Source organism: Hetaerina americana, unplaced genomic scaffold (genome assembly GCF_022747635.1).
Source record: "Hetaerina americana unplaced genomic scaffold, ioHetAmer1.1.p SCAF_116, whole genome shotgun sequence".
Classification (NCBI taxonomy): domain Eukaryota; kingdom Metazoa; phylum Arthropoda; class Insecta; order Odonata; family Calopterygidae; genus Hetaerina; species Hetaerina americana.
The window spans coordinates 225093-245473 of NW_027286248.1; the positions used below are offsets into that span (position 1 = coordinate 225093).

A 20381-nucleotide genomic window follows, 5' to 3' on the forward strand; every position below is an offset into this window, starting at 1 on the left:
AAAAGCAACCTATAAGTAGTCATACCTTAGTAAGACAGCATAAGTGTGGAAACCTGGTTTGGTTAATGAGAAATGATTAGTTGAAGACACAACTTTTTATTGCGAAAATGATTATTAAATTTGATAAAATTATGCCCAAGACCTTAAGGTATATAAGTGTTATCAAAAGGATTTCCTAAGATTATTTACTGCTGTTTGCTTTAAAACAGACATACATATAATAAATAGTAATTCAATACTAATTTTGACTTCGGCTCAAGCCTTGGCAAAAGAAAAGTTTTAAATATAACAAATCAAAAGAAAGGTTCCCGAGTAGATTAACCTGAAATTCAGATACAAATTAAAGGAGGGTAAGCAAAGCAAGATGCAGATAGGAAATACGGGAAAGGTCCATTGGTAAGTGGCATATGCTAACATCAGGGATCATTTACGTCTCAAACCCCTCGACCTCTGCACCTTTCCTATGCAAGTTTCCTTCCATGAATGACAATGAAAGGGAATCTGGTGACATTTTAAGAGGCAAAAGCAGGCATAAAAGACACAGTCATGCGCTGATCTTAGATGAGTGGGAATTGAATATTTATCAGGTTACATACATTTAAAAAGTTTCAAATGCTGAGGGAGGAAAAAAACCCAAAAAAGTGGCAAGGGAAATCATTCATAACCCTTGCATTCCTTAATTATCATTATTAGGTAATCTACCAGTTAAGGTAAGTTTTTGGATGGACATAATTACTAATTAAATAATTTGTGACCCATAGAAAACACAACATCTTACTCTACATCAGGTCCCTCTTAAGCTCTAAGTACTTTCCTGCTTCAATGACCACGTTTCCGCACCATGCATAGCTACGCTCCATATCAAAGTTTTTACGAGTCTTTTCTTAACATCCTTACTCAACGTCCCTCTCATCAACCCCCTCCTCCTTGTGAAAGCCTCTTTGCCCAGCGCAATTCTTCTCCTTACGTCCCTACTACTTTGACCGTGTTAGTCCAAAACACTACAGAGATATGTAAACTGTTCTACCTGCTCTCGTTTTTGCCCTCCTATTTTAATGTTTAGCTTAGACTTTTTCTTTCTAGAAAATCGCATAACCTTTGTTTTATTAATATTGATTCCCATCCCATACCTGTCGCACTGAATTTCCAATTCACTAAGCAATGCTTGCAACCCCTTGGCTGACTGACAAACTAAAGCTTGATCATCAGCAAACCTAACTGATTTTACAAAATCCCCGCCCACTTTCATTCCTACCTCCAGTTCTTCCCATGCCTCCTTAATCATTTCCGCTGCATACAGGTTGAACAGCAACGGTGATAATGGGCAACCCTGCCTTACACCTCTTCCTAACACTGCCCATCCGGACTCCCCGTTCCCCACTCGCACCTGAGCTGCCTGAGACATGTACAGGTTGCGGATTAGCCTCCTTTCCCACCAATCTAGTCCTATTTTCTGCAATATACTCATTAGTTTTTCCCAATTCACTCGATCAAACGCTTTTTTGAAATCTACGAAATAGGCAAATACCTCATGGTTGTGTTCTATATTCCTCTCAATTAATCATCTCATAACTGCAATGGCATCACCCGTACCTCTCCCCTTCCTAAACCCAAACTGGTCCTCCCCTAAGTAATCATTTGCCCTACTCTCTACCCTTTTGTCGCCGCCACTGCCTTATCTTTTTGAACCGGACGCTACATTTCATAGCAACTAAATTGTGGTCACAGTCCGCATCTGCTCCCGGGAAACTGTGCGAATTTATCACACTGTTCCTAAACCTGTGTCTAACCAGGATATAATCTAGCTGATACCTTTCTGAGTCACCTGGCATTTTCCATGTATACCTGCATCTTTTGTGGTGTCTAAACCAAGTGTTGGTGATGACTAAGCCCTCTCCTGCAGAACTCAACTGCTTTCTCCCCACGGTCATTCCTCGTGCCTAAACCGTAGTCCCCGACCTCGTCACCATCTCTTATTTTGCCTACCGTCGCATTCCAATCTCCCATCACTATCAAATGTTTCCCTGCAGGAACATACGCGATAATGTCCTCTAACTGTTCGTATATCCTATCGACCTCTTCCTCCGTAAGGTTGCTCGGTGGCATGTATACCTGAATAATAACCAAGTTTTTCAGTTCTGCTTTTATCTCTACTAGTAATTATCTATCCGTTACCTGCTCTATGTTGACTACGCTTCTTCCTACCTCTTCATTTAATACTATGGCCACCCCTCGTTGGCTTTCGTCCCTGCCGCTGTATGGGAAGAAGAACAGACGCTGCGTGGACTACCTTTTGTCTGGCTCCTAACCTTCGACCTATCTGGCATGGGTGACCCTACCAGGAGCAATTATTATTACTCCCACCAGCACAGCTCTAGGGGTCATCGGAACGCATAAGCCCTTCCACCACGTCAATGTTGTAGTCCGGGGAGGGGCATTCCTTAATATGGAATGATAAACATGAGCAAGAGTAACGAAAACCCAAAGATATTACGGAATATATCAAATATTCCACAAATCATGTGGAATGCAGCAACAGTATCAGATCCCGAGTAAAAGGCTTCAGATCCCAAGTAAAAGGCTCATTCAAAAGAACTGGAGAAAAATACTCCATTAAAATAATTTTGTATCTATTTCTACCGAAATATTTTAGTGGCAATGGTAACAAAGCTATCTTTATCTAAAATTCATAATCTCCACCATTTGAGTCCAAACTCTGCTGATCTTAATTGTGATGGAAAAAGTTCGAAGGAAAGCAGCTATGAATATTTTATTCAGGAATACAATGATAGCAATGCAATCACACTATTCCACATACTAACTTTATGCTATCATCAATCACAGCGAGATAAATGCTCAAATCCTTGAGGGAGAAGACAGTGTGTAGGAGTGGGAAAGAAAAGATTTTGAGGAGTTATCTGAAATGACAGATAAGCCAAATTGCATAAGAGGAAACTCATGGTTCAATGATAAAATCAAGGCCACAGAAAATGGATAGATTAGATAAATCCTTCAAACTGGAATTTAAAGAGTGAAGGAGATACCTGAAATATTTATCATTATTAATTCAACCTAAGCTTTCCAATGTATATTACATTAAAATGGACCAAAAAAAAAATATTTTCAAACATATATTTCAAATTAACATTCATGAGGCTTTAATAATATTTTCTTTAAGAAATCATTGGTTTAGAATATTTTTAGGATTGATCTCATTGACAGCTACTACTTGGATAATCAAAATAAGTAATTGCCACATTCAATCAATATGCCATTTCCACTAAAGCATCATTGTATCTCCAACTATGAGAGCACTTTTTTATATTTTCACATCTTCTATTCCATAATATAAAAAAAACCATATACACAGTAATCAGGCCGATGGTCGGTTTGGTAGGTGATGGTAGAGTTCACCCAGTACTAAGCTTGACAACGTGTGAAATTCACACATCAGGGTAGGGGGGCCAGTTCCTTTTCCTACGCCGGTTATGGTTTCTCAGGAAGATCTGGTACCCAAAACATCACACAGCTTGGGCTCAGCTGATGGTGCCCAGAGAGGCTTGCCCAGGATTCGAACGTGGGCCCTCCGGTCAGTAGTCCAATGCTCTACCCCTGGACTACCACGACCCCCTTATTTATTAATATATAAGTTCAACATTTTTTTCCATATTAAATGATCACATTTCAGAATTTGAATTCAATAAAATTCTTTAGCATTTCTGAAAAACATCAAGTTAAGCAAAACAAAATTTGTATCATGATGCCAATTTTACTGTTCCTGTCCTGCAACTCCCAACATCAGCATGAATTGCATCAAACACTTGAAGTATAATACATAACCCAGCCGCAATTATTTCAGTTTAGCCCATTAAATCACAGCAAAAAGAAGAATGAAACCTCATCCAGTTTATACGTTTATTCCAGTAGAGATAATTGAAGCTCAACATTCCTTGACAGGTGGGCACCTATCCAAAGCTCAACATTTTGTAATTAATGCATGCAATTTTACTCATAGTTTTCCATTATGGTAGAAGTTTAAAAAAAAGTTTTTGCTACAGGAGCATTAGTCCCCATTAATGGTAACAGAGAAGAGATTAAATATTCAGAATACTAACCTCTCTGACAATGGAAATTCCAAATGATTCCATTTCTTTTTGGGAAGCATCACTTCCCACTAGGTAAACTTTCTTTTTAAAATTCTTACTCTTGAGATAGTCACCTGCCACCACAGAGGGGATAACTATATCAGCCTGAAATTAAAAATACCAGGATTAATTACTGCCATGGCTATGCCGAATGTAACAATAGATCAGAATACAAATTTATATTTACTTTTTCAATAGGAATTCCATGTTTAGCAAACTTGGCAAGATATTCTTCTCTTGTTGACAAGGAATTGTTACTAAAAAATATTATTTTTTTCCCTAATTCCCTGAGTCTTTTGATAACATGGTCAGTCCGTGGGAATGTTTTCCCTGGCATCCAAACTACACCTGGAAATATAAAAAGATATAATTAGTAACATTATTTTGCAAGAACATGAAGCACCATTACAATGAATGGCCATTAATGGTCTCATGCACTTAACATTGACTAGCAATACCAAATACCTATGACACTTTATGTATAACAAGTACCTATTATACAAGCTAGGAGTGAATTTAGCGCATGAAGGAACCAACTGCTCTAAAATATGGCATATATAATTAAAGGTAGGAGAAGAGATTAGGAAATTTTCAGAACTATCACATGCAATTATGCATAAAGTTGAGGTAGCAGCAATTAGTCTATTTTCCCATGGCTTTTTTTGTAAAAAAATATATACTGCATAAAACAGTAATTTTTGAAACTAGCAATAAATTAGTACTTTCTGAGCTTTCTAGGTATAAAGTAGAAATTTGTATCTCTCTATTAGATCTTGTGATAGTGACACTCCAGTGTCACTATCACAAGACATTAAACAATGCATTCCACAAAATTGAAAAAATAATGGAAAATCTAAAAATAAGTTTAAAAAGCTCATACAATGGTAGCAACTGACAAAGGGATTAGATTAATTGCAATGGAATTAATTATTTTCAATTGGTCAGTTAGAATGAAATACCAGCACTAAACATCACATAGAAATGGTGTAACTATGAATTAAATGTGGGAACCCAACTTGTGGCAAGGTCGAAATCAAGATGTGTGGGCTATAATTTGACTCCCGAATGCAAGAATAATAACGAACACAACTCGGTGTACAGATAGGGAAGTCAAGCATTAACAGATAATTAGTAAAAATACCCTTGGTTGGTGATTCAAGCATTTTGCATTTCCTGTATAGCATGTTTGCAAATGGCAAAGTGACCTGATGAATCTTCCTCTACTTACAGCACAGCATATGGCATCATCAGAGTTGATTGAGCACTGAAAAATTGTCATTTGCAGGGTGAAACTATTCCACTCAACAATAACCTAGCTCTCTCTCCATTTCTTCCCTTTCACGCTTCCTATTATTTGCTTCAAGCATCCCATCCTGCACATTCCACCGTGTTTCTTCCCACTAACTGCTCCTTCTATCCTCATCAAACCAATTTGTTTCAAAATGTGTCCCACAGATTTCAACTTCTTCATCCTCCCTCTTTTCATGGAACTGCTCATCAGTATTTCAAACTTACTCTTCAGAATCACCAATGTTTCAACTGCTTATAATTGTCTTGTATAGGCAGCTGTTGATATTTATGTGTCTATACCACATGAATGCAAGTTTTGAAAGTACCTACATTTGATAAACATGAATCAATTTCCTATAGCAAAAATCATCATCTTGGAGGCAACAGTTTCAAAATGACTACAACTTGAATTCAGCCATGCATTACATAATTCAATAGCAAGAAAATGAATTATAATAAAGTGTACGCATTTATCAACTTCATGCTGCTCTCTCTCCGACTGTAGTCTTTCAAAAGAACCTACTTTTAGCATGTGGTTTAAGGAAACTATTCTATTTCACTTTTTTCTTCCATACAGTCCCATTCTTACATACTTATTTAGTTTATGTGACATTCATAAACTGATACATTAACTCTCTTTATCATCAAGAATTTCCAATAGTCCTCATCATGACCCTTCTCTGGATGCAACTTTGAACCAAAAGTGATTCAGAAGACTGATCAAATAACTACGGCTTCGCACAAACTGAAAGAAGATGCTACGTTAGTACTCAACAAAAATATTTCTGGCTATGAAAATGTGATGTGTGGTTTAACCTGATTCACCTAAATTGCCATTACTATGCCGTCACCTCTATGGGATGAGGGTAAAAAGAAACTTAACATTTCCACTTCTATGGGACATTTCTCCTTCTTTCGGGGTCCACATACCTGGGACTTGTGCCTATGAGGATCCTTTAAGGCAAGCAGTTAACTACTAACCCTGCCAGTGACCAGCTCGGTTTCAAGATTTTTCATGAAAACATCTATACTCTTACAGGGTTCCACTTAAGGGAGCCAAATGGTGTTTTAGATTCAAATTTTCTGGGAAAATTATCCTTAGCCATGTTTAATGTGGCTGGCCTGAAGACCCTACTATACCAACAGTGGGGTGGCAGAGAATCCATGGCAGCCTCTGCCCTTAAGGAAAGAAACATACAACTACCTGCAGCCACTCCTAACACAGATATTTGTTCTGTAGAATATTGCATGATAGAGACAAATTCACAAATGCCCTTTTAAAAGTTAAGGCAAGGTCTTCCAAGTAGTAGCACTGTCAAAGAGCTTCTCCATTGGTCAGCGCCTACAGGTTCCACCAATTCTCCATTAATCAGTTAGTTCACAATTGAAATTGATATTAGGTAATTCAAAAGGTCTCCTGAGTGATGTGTTTATTTCAAGCCTTCAGACTAATTATGAAAAACAATCTCAGGTGCATAAATTGTTTCTATCCCTTGTTGGCTTCACTCCCCCATCTGTGATTGACCGGAGGTCAAATTGCTAGCACGCAAGAACAGCAAAATAAGCAAAAAGCAACACTATACCGAATCTCGAGGAAATTGATCCGGTGGAGGGGGAATGAAATTTTTGCGAGGAAATAAAAGATGTAAATAAATAATAACTTAAGAAAAAAGAATGATATTCTGATGCACAGGGAGAAAAATGGGAATCATAAAATGAATTCCAAGAAAATAACAGAAGAAGTCATTAACTGTGCACATTAAGAAGTTACTTGCCATTGGAGTAATGACTGATGATATAAGCCACAGAAGGCTTTTATGTGAACATTTTGTAGAAATCAATGGGTTGCTTGAATATTTTAGGAAGCATTACAGTAATATGCATTATTTTTTATACAGCTAAACTAATTATCCTTAGATTGATGTGAACAAAACTATTATGTTAGCTACCTCTAGGCATCAAATGAAGATATTTAAATTTAAAATCATTACCTTGCTATTGCCTCTTTTTAAAATTACATTTGTGGTATATTTCTGTGCTCCTAACATACACAACCAAATAACCATCATTTAAAGTCTTCCATTTCACAGATTTTTTCTCCTCACAGGTACAACTTCACCTCCATTCAGACCACCTCCTTGAGCAGCCATTATATGTCGGATCCACTGGTGGCTGGGCAGATTGATAGGCTCCAGTGAATATCAATATATGAGGTCAGTGGCTGTTATTTTTTCAACAACAATACTCAATACCTACTACTTACATTATGCAAAGCACCATAAAATAGATGGAAACAATATCAAATCAATAAAGTTACACTTGTAGAAAATTTGCAATTTGAACCCAACTGCAAGTGATACTAGTGAACAAGTTTTTTCTGCTATTCAGACTGAACGAATGTGAAGAGAGTAGTGGACCGATGCGTAGAAATATTGTGAAACCAACTTTGGGAAATCAGAAAACCAATGAATAGACATCATCATGGTCACTTTTACCACCATGTCATGAAAAAACTCATCAAAGTTTAACACAACTTTGGAAGCATTGTGATTAAAGTAAATGTCAGAGTTACGCAGAGAAAAATACTTAGGAAAGCTGTGATAACCTGGGTGGCATTAACCTTTCTCCAATTAGTGGTGATTTTTAAACCTAAAAGGCGTTTTGACATTAACTACTTGATGACTTTCTACAGATAATACTGAGAACCTCTTTTTATACCAGCTCATTACCAGTGAAATACATGGTTACATTATCAGCTAGAGTTATTCACTTAGAATGTATCTTTCCCTGTCACTAGTAAGCAATAGGACACGAAACTTCAAAAGTTGATACCGCTTAAGTCCAAGAAACTTGGTTATTTTTATAATGTCCATGTGTATCTTACAGCCTAAGAGTAAGAGCATGTGGCGTATGCCAGAATATCAGTTAGGATAAGGGCTGGGGTGGGGGGAGGGGAAACATCTCCCAAATTCCCACACCCTTAGGTCCCACAACAGATAAGCCTCATAAGAACACCATTTTTTGGAATTCAAGGAGCTATCAAAAAATATTTCCAGACTTGGATCAGAACTTTAGGGTAGACTAGGAAATCATACGAGTGTTTTCTAGATTAGTTAAAAAAATGAAGCAACCAATCTCACTATATGCAATCAAGTAATGAACTAGCTACAGAATAAGTTATATACATTGAAAAAATGCAGCATCTAGGGTTGCAACTTCTGTGACATTGATTGAGATAAGAAACTTTCAGTATCGAATAAGTAAGGACCATATTTCTACATACATTCCTTTAAAAAATCAATAAACAGTAATATATTATGGTAATAACAAAATCTACTAATAAATACTCTACCAATATAAAAGTATATGGATTGGCTACCCAATCAGCAAATTGCTTCATTGGCAAAATGGGCAAGAGTATGGTGAATTAGCTTCATATGCTCCCAACAGCATAATATTTCATAATTTACATGTCATGGAACATCTTACTTTGCATTCACTTCACCTGAGGCTGAATTGAAGAAAAGGCTGCCCAATTACACTCAATAATTTTAACAAGTCGGATGATGAAATGGAAAAATTACCAACAAAGAATTAAGGCCTTAAAATTAACTACATACCTACATGGGGAAACTGAACATAAATATGCATGTAAATAATTAACTGCAACGCAAATATGCATTAGAAGCACAAATTCGAAAATAAATGTGGCTTTTGAATTTTAGGGAAGGCAGGTAATATACAATCAAAATACCACAAAGGGAAAGCTATAAGTCAGACTCATTTCAAAGGGTAATTCTATACTTGAACTTCTACAAAATATCCCAAAGGAAGTACCTGATGTAGTTTAAAATTTTGAAATTATTTCCTTTAGTGAAAAACCTACAAAAGAAAGATTTAAATATTATTCTGCATAATTAAGAATGGTAGGTAATTGTGTTTTAGGGGATTTTATTAATAACAAAACAGGTCTGCACCATTTAATTGAATTTTCTAAGCATTTAAAACAATGCTACATTTTTGCTTGTGCGCACCATTATAAGCAGACTTCCTTTAATACAGCCTAAATATGTGAATAACTGTAGACATGTATTTTTCCACCACATAAAAATTTATATAAGACATAGCTGCGATTTCTAATGAGAATTTTCGCAGAGAATCACATTCACTATAAATATTGAGGATATACCTGAGATTGAGATTAGATACCTGTACATAATTTTTGTGACAACTGATGGCATGCTTTAAAAAACTTTAAGTTTAATCTGTAAAAATAATTTGAGCAAATGCAATATTTGACGTCAAAATCCCCATACTTGAAACAAGTACAATGACACCTGATAAAATGTTGGATACACCACTCCTGTATGGCTTTAATTTTTTCAACATAATAAAATCCCACCAAAGAGCTATACCAGCCTAACAAAATGAACAGATTAGTAAAAAAAGGTATAATGCTGTATAATTCTTGCTCAAATCACAATAAGGAACCCCATTAATGCAAAGTGCAGTAGAAATTAGCACTGACATATCTGAAAAGCCACCAACACATATTATCACTATCATAGCTCCATACCAACCGATAATTAACTTGAATTATTACTCAAGGATTAACGAATCACCCACAATATCTTTCAACGGCGAAATATACAAACAATTTAATGCTTTAAATATTTATAACACGTAGTCACGTCAACCAAAGAACATTTACCGAATGAATCATGATCCTTTGACTTATGAAAATTACCACTGGCACAATGATGCTTTTAAGGGCAGAAATGGTAAAATCAATAAAAATGATGAGACGAAATGAATGAATTCAACGCTAAGGAACAACCTACCATCACAGTCCAACACAATGGTATCAAAAGAACAGAGAAACGTCTTCATCTCCTCTATCGACAAGGTCGCAAGGTTTCTCGGCTTTCCATCCATTCTGAAAATAAGTCCTACATTCAATTAGGATGCAGTAATTAAAATGAATCGCATTCGAGCTATTATATGGCCCTTTTGAAGCTTAGCTGAAAGCAGTGCATTGATTAAGAACATCTCATAGGTAAGAAGTTCTGGGATGAATAATATGATGACGAAACGTGGTTATTTGTACATTGCTCAATGCCACTCGCTTATACCAATTAAGTGTTCAAATGTGACTAATAGACTGCAAAACTATTCCGCGACATAGTAGACCTCATTACCTGTCCTTGGAACTAAGTCGACGCAAGAACAACTTCAAATAGTACTTGGACGCTGTCTTTGACTCGAGGAAAGACGTGATGAATTTATAAGCTCCGAGACTTCTCTTCAGCTCTTAATCTGTCATCAAGAAGTGACCTTGAAAAAACTAACCACAAATAGTCACAGCCGTGTTTTTCAAAAAACAAACATCGAGAATTAGGAACTTCCTTCGTAAGGATACAAACGAGTGATTACATAATCGCTTGTAGAATCATCCACCTCATTTTAAGTGTTTCAATGTTCAACTATGCTCTGACAGCAACCTTTCTCGAAAATACTACTTTTCCTATTTATAACGATAAAAAGCAATATCATATAACTTTTTCAAGATTTATTGTCGTTATTACCTCATTTCTCTGAAGTAGAAAATGTACGAAATCCACCAAAAACATTTCCACAAAATATTCTTTACACAGAAATTTAAATTATGCAACTCTTATTGAGCCAAGAATAATTCTGGCAGATACTGATACTGTACTGATCCGAGAAGAAACCTGTAGCGGCACAGGTGTACAATATTCGTCTAACTTAAAACGTCCATCAAGGCATGAGTGGGAGGTTCCGCTTGACGAGCAACTAAGAAAGACTCCGCTGATTCAGTCTCATTTCCAGACACCGTAGATCGTCAAACAGACGGTCTTTCAAATTTATATCATTGTAGATCATAATGACTTCATGAAATATATCAAATAAATTTACACATCGACTTCCCACAAGTAACCACAATTCCTCCAACGTACGCTCATGGACTTACTCTTGTCGTTAGAAAATATCGGAAAACAAATGAACTCAGATAATATTCTACAGTTAATCGGAATCCAATAAATTGGTATGTTTTTCTAAGTTTCCTTGCATATTTTTTCATTTGCTGCCATTAATTCGTATAAGAGTAGTAATTTGTTATATTTCGTCATAATTAAATAATATTTAGGAATTATTGTTCGTCTGGAATGAATGTTACCCATGTTCTGGTGGTTGACAGTGTTTGTTTAGAAGCTATATTGTAATCGTTGTAATAAAGGATGGCTGTTATTCTACTTGGCTAATATTTGTCTACCTCAAAATCATAAATGGCTGTGACAATAATGCATTGGTATCTTAGCCCATTGCACTAGCTATGTGTTACCTTTGTTTCATTCTAAATATTAGAATCAGCCTAACTGCGCCTTCAATTGGCTCTCTTTGCGGTTATTTTTATTCAATCCTGAAGAAAGAGTAATAATGCTGTCTTTGTAAATATTTTGTAGCACCGTCGTTACTTGGCTTACAATATTCAAAATTGACATTTTTTTTACATCTTACGCCCTTTCATTGGATCCTTTAGGGCCATCTGAATTAAGTTGTAAGATAGTAAGCTTTAGGGCCATCTAATGTTGTTGTGAATTACAGGGAAATTACTTTTGAATGCTGACTGTGAAGGGCTGTTACTTTTTTGGAATTGTAGTCCATCGTCATGATCATATTTATTTCAGTTCAACTTGTGTGGTAACATATTTACTAGGAATGTATTTGGGATTTCACCTCGACGTAATTAGGACAATTGCGTTTTTTATATTCATTGTTGAAATTATTAATGAAAATAATTGCTGCGCAAAAATTCAATAGCTGAGATGATTATTGTGGAACCATATAATTAATTCTTCCAGGGTTTAGGCAAATTTAAACATAGCGCTACCGATGATCCGATTGGTCAGCAGACCTGAGTCTTTCTTATCGGCCAATGGAGCGTCAAGCTTCGTTGGTTAGCCCGCCAGCGCGAAATGGGCGTTGGGCGTTCTTCTGGAAAGGGGGCTGTTGTTGTTAAAATTGTTAAATAATTGCAGATAAGAAAATTAAGTAAATGACATTTCCACAATTTGGTCAAGATACTTTTCGGTTCACTAATTCCAGTGGAGAGAAAGTATACATGGGTGTATCTTTAAGAATGCAAGTAGATTAATTAAGTTTCAAACAGTTTGAAGATAACATTAGCCGTTAATATTCTTAACCGCCTAGCCACATCATTAGGGAGATCTAACATCCCTTGCCGGTCAACACTGATTACTGACGTTTTCTCGTCCAACCGTTTCCAATTGACGAAACGTATGTTTGGAGTCAACATTTCTGTAGATAAACATCTGGCTGATCAGCAGAAAAATATTAGTGTATACAAGTTCCCATGTCATTTTAGAAACACTGGTAAAATTATTATGTTAACATTCGTATGCTCAATTATCTAGAAAGTCACATTGGTCTGAATAAATAATGGGACACAAATGTCAGTGGCAAAACTATAAAGAGTTTAGCTGTAATTGCTACTTGGCTGTAATTACTAATTAAATAATCCTGAGAACTACATAGTAGTTCTCAGGATTATTTAATTTTTAGCGTGGGCGAGTTGATTATGTCGAGTTGACGATTATTTTCATTTTGTTGTATTTGGTTAAAGTTTTCCCAGCAATTTGAACTTGTTCCACCCTGCATTTTCAAAGGCCTTTTATAACCTCCATAGCATGAAATAGGTGGTTGATGTTGATCGTTTTTCTACCAATATTTTCAATCTCGCCTCACTTTATCCGCATGTTCTTACTGAATTTTAGATTTTTCAACTGATTGTCTTCATTTATTTTTCTGCTGGTTTAAGTGCCGCTGTTTTGGAACACTGGGCATCAGTAGCATACATAGCTTATGTACTATAAATTCAAGGCTATAGGAGGCATTACATGCCACCCGGAATTGGTTCACCATAAATGTAGTTATAAGTTGATCATAGCCAATTGAATCATGTGTTGTTTGACCCTAGCCATGATTTGGATTCCATCCTTTACTCCTTTCATTGCAGGTATTTGAAGCACTGGTATTTGCAGCGCAAAGAATGATATGGTAGCGTCCTCTTCACATCAGGCAATGGGCACCTCACTTGGTGAGACATTACCTGTTGATTGCGTGTATTTTTATCTTCTACATGCCTTAATCAATGCTTATTATTCCATTTTTCTGTTTAGGAACAGCAGCGTACCTAGTTTTTGTTGCATTTCTTTGGGGAGCAACCAATCCACTGATAAAAAAGGGTTCTGTTGGTGTGGAGAGAGTGAATCAAGGAAGTGCTGTTCTTCAGTTTATGCATGAAATCAAGTTCCTGGTCCTGAACTGGAAGGTATGTGTACTCATTGGCATATTTTTTTTTTTTTTTTAAGTAATCTACCGGTTAAGGTAGGTTTTTGGACGGACACAACTACCAAACAAATATTTTATTACTCCTAACAAAACACAAAATCCATCATCCTACTCTATAGCACGTCCCTCTTCATCTCTGAGTACTTTCTTCCTCCCTTCATCCCGTTCAACATCCCTATCCTGTTCCTTCCCTTTCCTCTTTTGCCCAACATTCTACCCTCTATCACAGTCTTCAAGATCCCACTGCCGGTCAATACCGCCTTCAACCACTTCTCCTGCCTCCATAGGATTTCTCCCAACAAACCCCTCTCTTCGCCCACCATACCAAGTACTTCCTCATTTGTTTTCTTCTCTGTCCATTTCACCTTCTCCATTCTTCTCCACACCCACATTTCAAAAGCCTCCAATCTACGTCTATCCTCCTGCTTCAATGACCACGTTTCCGCTCCGTACATAGCTACGCTCCATATCAAAGTTTTTACGAGTCTTTTCTTAACATCCTTACTCAAAGTCCCTGTCATCAACTCCCTCCTCCTTGTGAAAGCCTCTTTGCCTAGCGCAATTCTTCTCCTTACGTCCCTACTACTTTGACCATGTTGGTCCAAAACACTACCGAGATACGTAAACTGTTCTACCTGCTCTAGCTTTTGCCCTCCTATTTTAATGTTAAGCTTGGCCTTTTTCTTTCTAGAAAATCTCATAACCTTTGTTTTATTAATATTGATTTTCATCCCATACCTGTCGCACTGAATTTCCAATTCACTCAGCAATGCTTGCAGCCCCTTGGCTGACTGACAAACTAAAGCTTGGTCATCAGCAAACCTAACTGATTTTACGAATTCCCCGCCCACTTTCATTCCTACCTCGAGTTCTTCCCATGCCTCTTTGATCATTTCTTCTGCGTACAGGTTGAACAGCAACGGTGATAATGGGCAACCCTGCCTTACACCTCTTCCTAACACTGCCCATCCTGACTCCCTGTTTCCCATCCTCACCTGAGCAGTCTGAGACATGTACAGGTTGCGGAGTAGCCTCCTTTCCCTCCAATCTATTTCTATTTTCTGCAATATACTCATTAGTTTTTCCCAATTTACTCTATCAAACGCTTTTTTGAAATCTACGAAACAGGCAAATACCTCCTGGTTGTGTTCTATATTCCTCTCGATTAATAATCTCACTACTGCAATGGCATCACGCGTACCTCTCCCCTTCCTAAACCCAAACTGATCATCCCCTAAGTAATCATTTGCCCTACTCCCTATCCTTTTGTTTATGATCCTGAGAACAACCTTAGCTGCGTGGGATATCAAACTAATTGTCCTATAGTCCTCACATGACGTGGCCTTTACCTTTTTCGGAATAGGAACTAAAACTGATCTCACAAAGTCTTCCGGCCAGATTCCCTCCTCATAAATACTACGGATCAGCCCATATAGCCTCTTCCTCCCACATTTTCCCAAGCATTTCAAAAGTTCCACGGGAATGTTATCTACCCCCACGGCCTTATTTAGTTTCATCTCCCTTAATGCCCTTTCTATCTCATTGTCTAGTATGCCTGGACCTAAGCTATCTTCCTCTACGTCATGTTCCTTTTCAATGTCTAACTTTGTTGGTCTAAGCTCTTTACTATATAGTTCTTCTACATATTCCTTCCATCTCTCTTGGATCTTTCCTGAGTCAACTATTACCTTACCGGCCTTATCTCTAACTGCTATCGTTGATCTCCCTTTCTTACTTCCCGATAAAGATTTAACTATGCTGTAAAGCGCACCGATTTCCCCCTTCCTCTGCAGACTTTCCATATCCTCGCACTGCGTCTTCCACCATGCTTCCTTTGCTTTATTTGTTGCCCGCCTCAATTTATTGTTCAATTCTTTGTACTTCATTTTGCCTAATTCTGTATTTATATTCTTCCATTTTCGCCGCTCATCCATTTTTGTAATCATCTCATCCGTGATCCATGGTTTACGAGTCCTTTTAGCGTTAACGGTTCCAATAGTGTCTTTTGCCGCTTTAGACAACCCTTTTTTGATACATTCCTATTTTTCTTCAATAGTACTTAGCTCTTTACCGTCCTCCATGATTTTCTCTACCGCCTGTTTGTATTCCTTTCTTTTCAACCCATTTAATGCTTCTATATTCCATTTTCTAACTCGCCGCCCCTGCCTTATCTTTTTAAAACGTACGCTACATTTCATAACAACTAAATTGTGGTCTGAGTCGGCATCCGCTCCCGGGAAGCTGTGGGAATTTATCACACTGTTCCTAAACCTGTGTCTAACCAGGATATAATCTAGCTGATATCTTCCCGAGTCACCTGGCATTTTCCATGTATACCTGCGTCTTTTGTGGTGTCTGAACCAATCCTTAACTGTCACTCCTTTAATCTTTGCCAACCCTCAGTCTCCATGCATAAATGCCTAGTATATACATACGTTTGCCACTTTCTCAGTAGATGTTTTCTAACTTTCATGCCCTAATCAATATCCTAATATTCCTGGTTCCTATACCAACTATTGTGGGATCATCTTTAGTGATTTCCTTACTGGTGCAGTTGACTCCTCAGGTTCAGGATTTTATTTGATGAACACCATGGAAGCATTGTAGATAGTGCTGTAATCTGTGCACTAGCTTCCCACCCTGAGGGTCAGGGTTGGAATCTTTGCAGTGGTGGGATTTGTCCGGGGTATCCCCATCCCCACTTTGGCGATATGTGGAGAGTACTTCAGGTGGTGTATGCAGTCCGTTGGAAGAGAGGTTACACTACAACCCTTGGCACCCTTCTACAAGATCAGGCTTGGGTTTCCATCCACCCTTCCCCCATTCCATCATTATAATTCTGCTAAGTGTCTCAACGCATCTCCAATGACCCAAATTACGTCAGTTGTCACCTCCCCTTATAACCACCACTACTATGAAGGACTTGCCTCCTTCCCCCTGGGCCAGTCAGCTGAGTTCCATAGTTGCCAGGAATGATTTTTCATGTTTCCACTGATTTTAATCTCCTGGGAAAAATAATTGTGGTGTTTCAGTTCTGGTGTCTTCCTAAATACTGTTTTCAATATGGCATGATCAGAAGTGTGGCTGTGGGTTTGGGGACACTACTGGTGAATAAATTAACTACATATAAGGGCACCATGATACATTTCTGAGGGAGAGTTTATTTTTCACTCCATATTTTGGGATAATGAGTATTGGCGAAAGAGGGACTTCAATTTACGTGGTAACAGATGATTGGGGCTGCACATTCTAAAAGCTATAAGTCTCACAGGTATATTAGGCTTATGTATCTTTGGAAGACCGAGGAATCTGTGTGCCATGGGATTCATATCTCTCATATTCATGGGCTTTTATGAAACTGGTCACAGTGAAGTTATATTTTGTGGAATAGCAGTGCTTCCTTTCCCATGCACCCCTCTGCTTCTTGTTCATGTTTTGTCCTAGCTTTCCTCTGCTTTTAATAGCTGATTGAATCTCTTTGACATTCCTTTGCTGAATATTTTTTCCCACCAGCGTCAGCCCCATGAAACTATCATTGAGACCCCAAAGTATTTCTGGTGTGCTGAAGATGGCATAATTGCCAAGACCTGACTTGTGTGAATGAAATATGTGAAATGAAATTTTCAAAGTTGTCAAATTAGCTCAAATTTGCAGAAGAATTTTCTTATGTCATGACTTTTTTTATGCTTTAAAAGATTTTTATGCGGGTGGAGGACTAAAACAATGTGCTTGTGCTAAAAAAATCACCAACTTGTAGCTTTTTGTATTAAAAAAGCTAATTCTTGAATTGATAAATTTTTCCACTGTTCTTACAGAACAGTGGAAAAATATGTTGTGTACTTCATTTAACGCACATGAACTTCTACATAGTTGAGCCAGGAACCATCGAATATTTGAAGAATCGATTCTAAAATATTACATTTAAATGGCACTAAAATTATCTCAATCATTTTGATCCTAATTATTGTGTTCATTATTATAGAAAACTCAAAAATATATTTGTAATTCATATAAATGTTTTGGACATAAGCCACTGTGTCACTATTGTACTCTATTAGGAGACGCCTTATGCATGAAAGTTTTGCACTCTCCACAGAAGTGTGATTCCTTCTTCACTGTGAACAGGAATAAATGTGCAAAATTTAATAACATTTATTTTTTTCCAGTACGTCATTCCATTTCTCATTAATCAGGGTGGCTCAGTTTTATACTTCTCTACTCTGAAATACACAGGTGTGTACTTCATTTTTATCTTCTAAATGTACCAGTCAGTAGTTTAAATTAATATCTATTAATTTTATAAAATGACTTAATCATTTAACATCAACAAAAATTTTAATGGTAATTAACATGTTTCTGTGAATTACTTCCACTGCCTAGAAAATGCAAAGTGTTCTGTCAATAACAAATAACGTGCATATGCATAATTACACACACACACATATATATATATATATATATATATATATATATATATATATATATATATATATGTATATGTATGTATATGTATATACATATATATATATATATATATATATATATATATATATATATATGCATATACATATATATATATATATATATATATATATATATATATATATATATATATATATATATATATATATATAAAGACACACACACATATCTTGCTATAGTATTTTTATTTAAATGCCTCATATTTTTTTACATGGAATGATAAATTTTTATTCCAGATATTTCTCTAGCTGTGCCACTGACTAATGCATTGACATTTTTGTTTACTTGGATTGTGGGACGAATTCTGGGAGAGGAGCCAGTTGACAAAAGTAAGTCTGTAAATATGTGTATATGTATTTCATTTGTGTCGGTATGTGTTCAGTCAAACCCTTTATATTTTTTTCAAGGGCAATGGGCTTCTAAATGTGAAATATTTAAACTCTTTTATTATTCTAATTTTATCTCCAAGGCATCATGTGGAATAGTGTTCTGGGGATCATCTGGGTGCATGTTCCACAAAGTTTTTATTTGATGTGTACTTGGTGCTGATTTATAGGACACCAAGTAGGTCCTTATTAAAAAAATTAAATGTTTCCACCATTCCATCCATGTATATATTTGCCATGTCTGCCTTCGTAAAAAATAATATCCATCTCTCTTTCACGCAAATAATGATATTCACTCTTGTTCAACGTGTAATCATCACAACATCCACACAAGTAACAGAAATTACATTCTAAAGCCCAATGGCAACGGGTGTAAGTATTTAAAAATAATCGCACTCATTGAAAACGAGTGAAAAGTTATTGAATTTCAAATTAAAACTCAGAAAACTTCTTCTAATAACGTGCTATTTTTCATTGAATGAATTTTTAAGTGGCAAGCAGTTATAATGCATTGTGTTCTTATTACACGATTTAATGTGTTTGCTTTTTTTAAGCATGTTAATGGTGTTAAAATTTACCTGTATTTTGTACTTTTCTTTGTACTTGAGGACCCTTATACCTACATGGCATGTATGGTTAGTGGAAAATAAAATGTTATTATTATTGTTATTGCTTTTCTCTTTACTTTCATGATAAATTGTGTTGCAACTTCATCTATGTTTACCTACCTTATAGTGTAGTATGCCCATGGTATCTGTGTCTTCTTATATATTGGTTATTCCATGATTTTTACCTTTCTGTTACTCTCTATGTACATTATTATTTGTTCATTTATTGATTGATTTTCATCATTTAATCTCAATGAATGATTTTTAAGATGCAGCTATTCTTTGACACAGAATTAGTCCCATCATTTTGAACAAGTTCTTTTCTTCGACTGCTGTGGTGTTTATTTCCATCATTCTTCATATACTCCACACTATGACACTTCTAAGATGATAGTGTGGGATGGAAGGAGAAGTGGCATGGACTGCTGAGTGGTCCAACTATTCACTTCATTGCTTAATATTAGTGCATTGGTTAATCAGTTGAGATCATGAATATTTGGTCATTTCATGTAAAGGGGAGCATTATTTAATAGAATTTTATAATATTTTCAGGAACTATTCTGGGAATGGTGTTCATAATGCTTGGTATCGGTTTATGCTGTTTGGATAAAGTCGGTGAGAAGTGTCCTAGTGGAAATGAAAAAAAAATGTCATCATATGCGTATTGAGTGGTCAGATTTTTCTTTCAATGGAGTGGATTTAAATTTTTGTCAGCAATAGCATTTATGACATCAATAGCAGTAATGATCTCAATAACATTGATGGAATAGGTAGTACTGTTAACATCTCCAGTTCCTTTCTCTTAATGTTTTTTTATCAAGTTATAATGAGGCATCTGCCTATTTGAGATTATTTTATTGTGTGAATAGAGTATGGATATTTGAAGTGTAATTAGAGTTGCATGAAAGCACTCACTGGGTTTTATGATTATTGTTTTGTATTAAATTATTGTAATAAATGTTTGTCATTACATGTTAGGTCCTGGTTCTGTCATATTTTTGATACCCAACCGTCATGTAGGTATTTACTCATGGAATGGGTTTTTGGATGTATTGTACCAGCTTAATTTAGATTAT

General features: G+C 36.4%; 2 protein-coding genes across 2 annotated transcripts in view; one reads left to right on the top strand and one right to left on the bottom strand.

Annotated features, from left to right (window-relative positions):
- The window catches only part of LOC139685565 (uncharacterized), a 71622-nt gene extending 60220 nt beyond the window's left edge, over positions 1–11402 (bottom strand). The window contains exons 1-5 of the mRNA XM_071582512.1: positions 10869–11402; positions 10634–10779; positions 10277–10384; positions 4333–4493; positions 4116–4250 (exon numbers count right to left, since the gene is read on the bottom strand). Coding sequence (XP_071438613.1) covers positions 4116–4250; positions 4333–4493; positions 10277–10370 — 390 coding nt within the window. The 5' untranslated portion in view covers positions 10371–10384; positions 10634–10779; positions 10869–11402. The remainder of the gene's footprint in view (positions 1–4115; positions 4251–4332; positions 4494–10276; positions 10385–10633; positions 10780–10868) is intronic.
- LOC139685566 (transmembrane protein 234 homolog) lies at positions 11395–20282 on the top strand. The gene is made up of 6 exons (XM_071582513.1): positions 11395–11502; positions 13495–13575; positions 13658–13809; positions 17996–18062; positions 18548–18640; positions 19858–20282. Exons 2-6 carry the CDS (start codon positions 13533–13535, stop codon positions 19971–19973), a joined length of 471 nt encoding a protein of 156 aa, XP_071438614.1. The 5' UTR covers positions 11395–11502; positions 13495–13532; the 3' UTR covers positions 19974–20282.
- Positions 20283–20381: the final 99 nt, after the last annotated feature.

Bases quoted from the DNA above. Each gene is read 5' to 3' on its own strand.
- LOC139685566 (XM_071582513.1), top strand. From the start codon at position 13,533: ATGGTAGCGTCCTCTTCACATCAGGCAATGGGCACCTCACTTG. The intron at 18,063-18,547 runs GTGTGTACTTCA...TTTTTATTCCAG, and splicing joins CTCTACTCTGAAATACACAG to ATATTTCTCTAGCTGTGCCA. The intron at 18,641-19,857 runs GTAAGTCTGTAA...TAATATTTTCAG, and splicing joins AGAGGAGCCAGTTGACAAAA to GAACTATTCTGGGAATGGTG.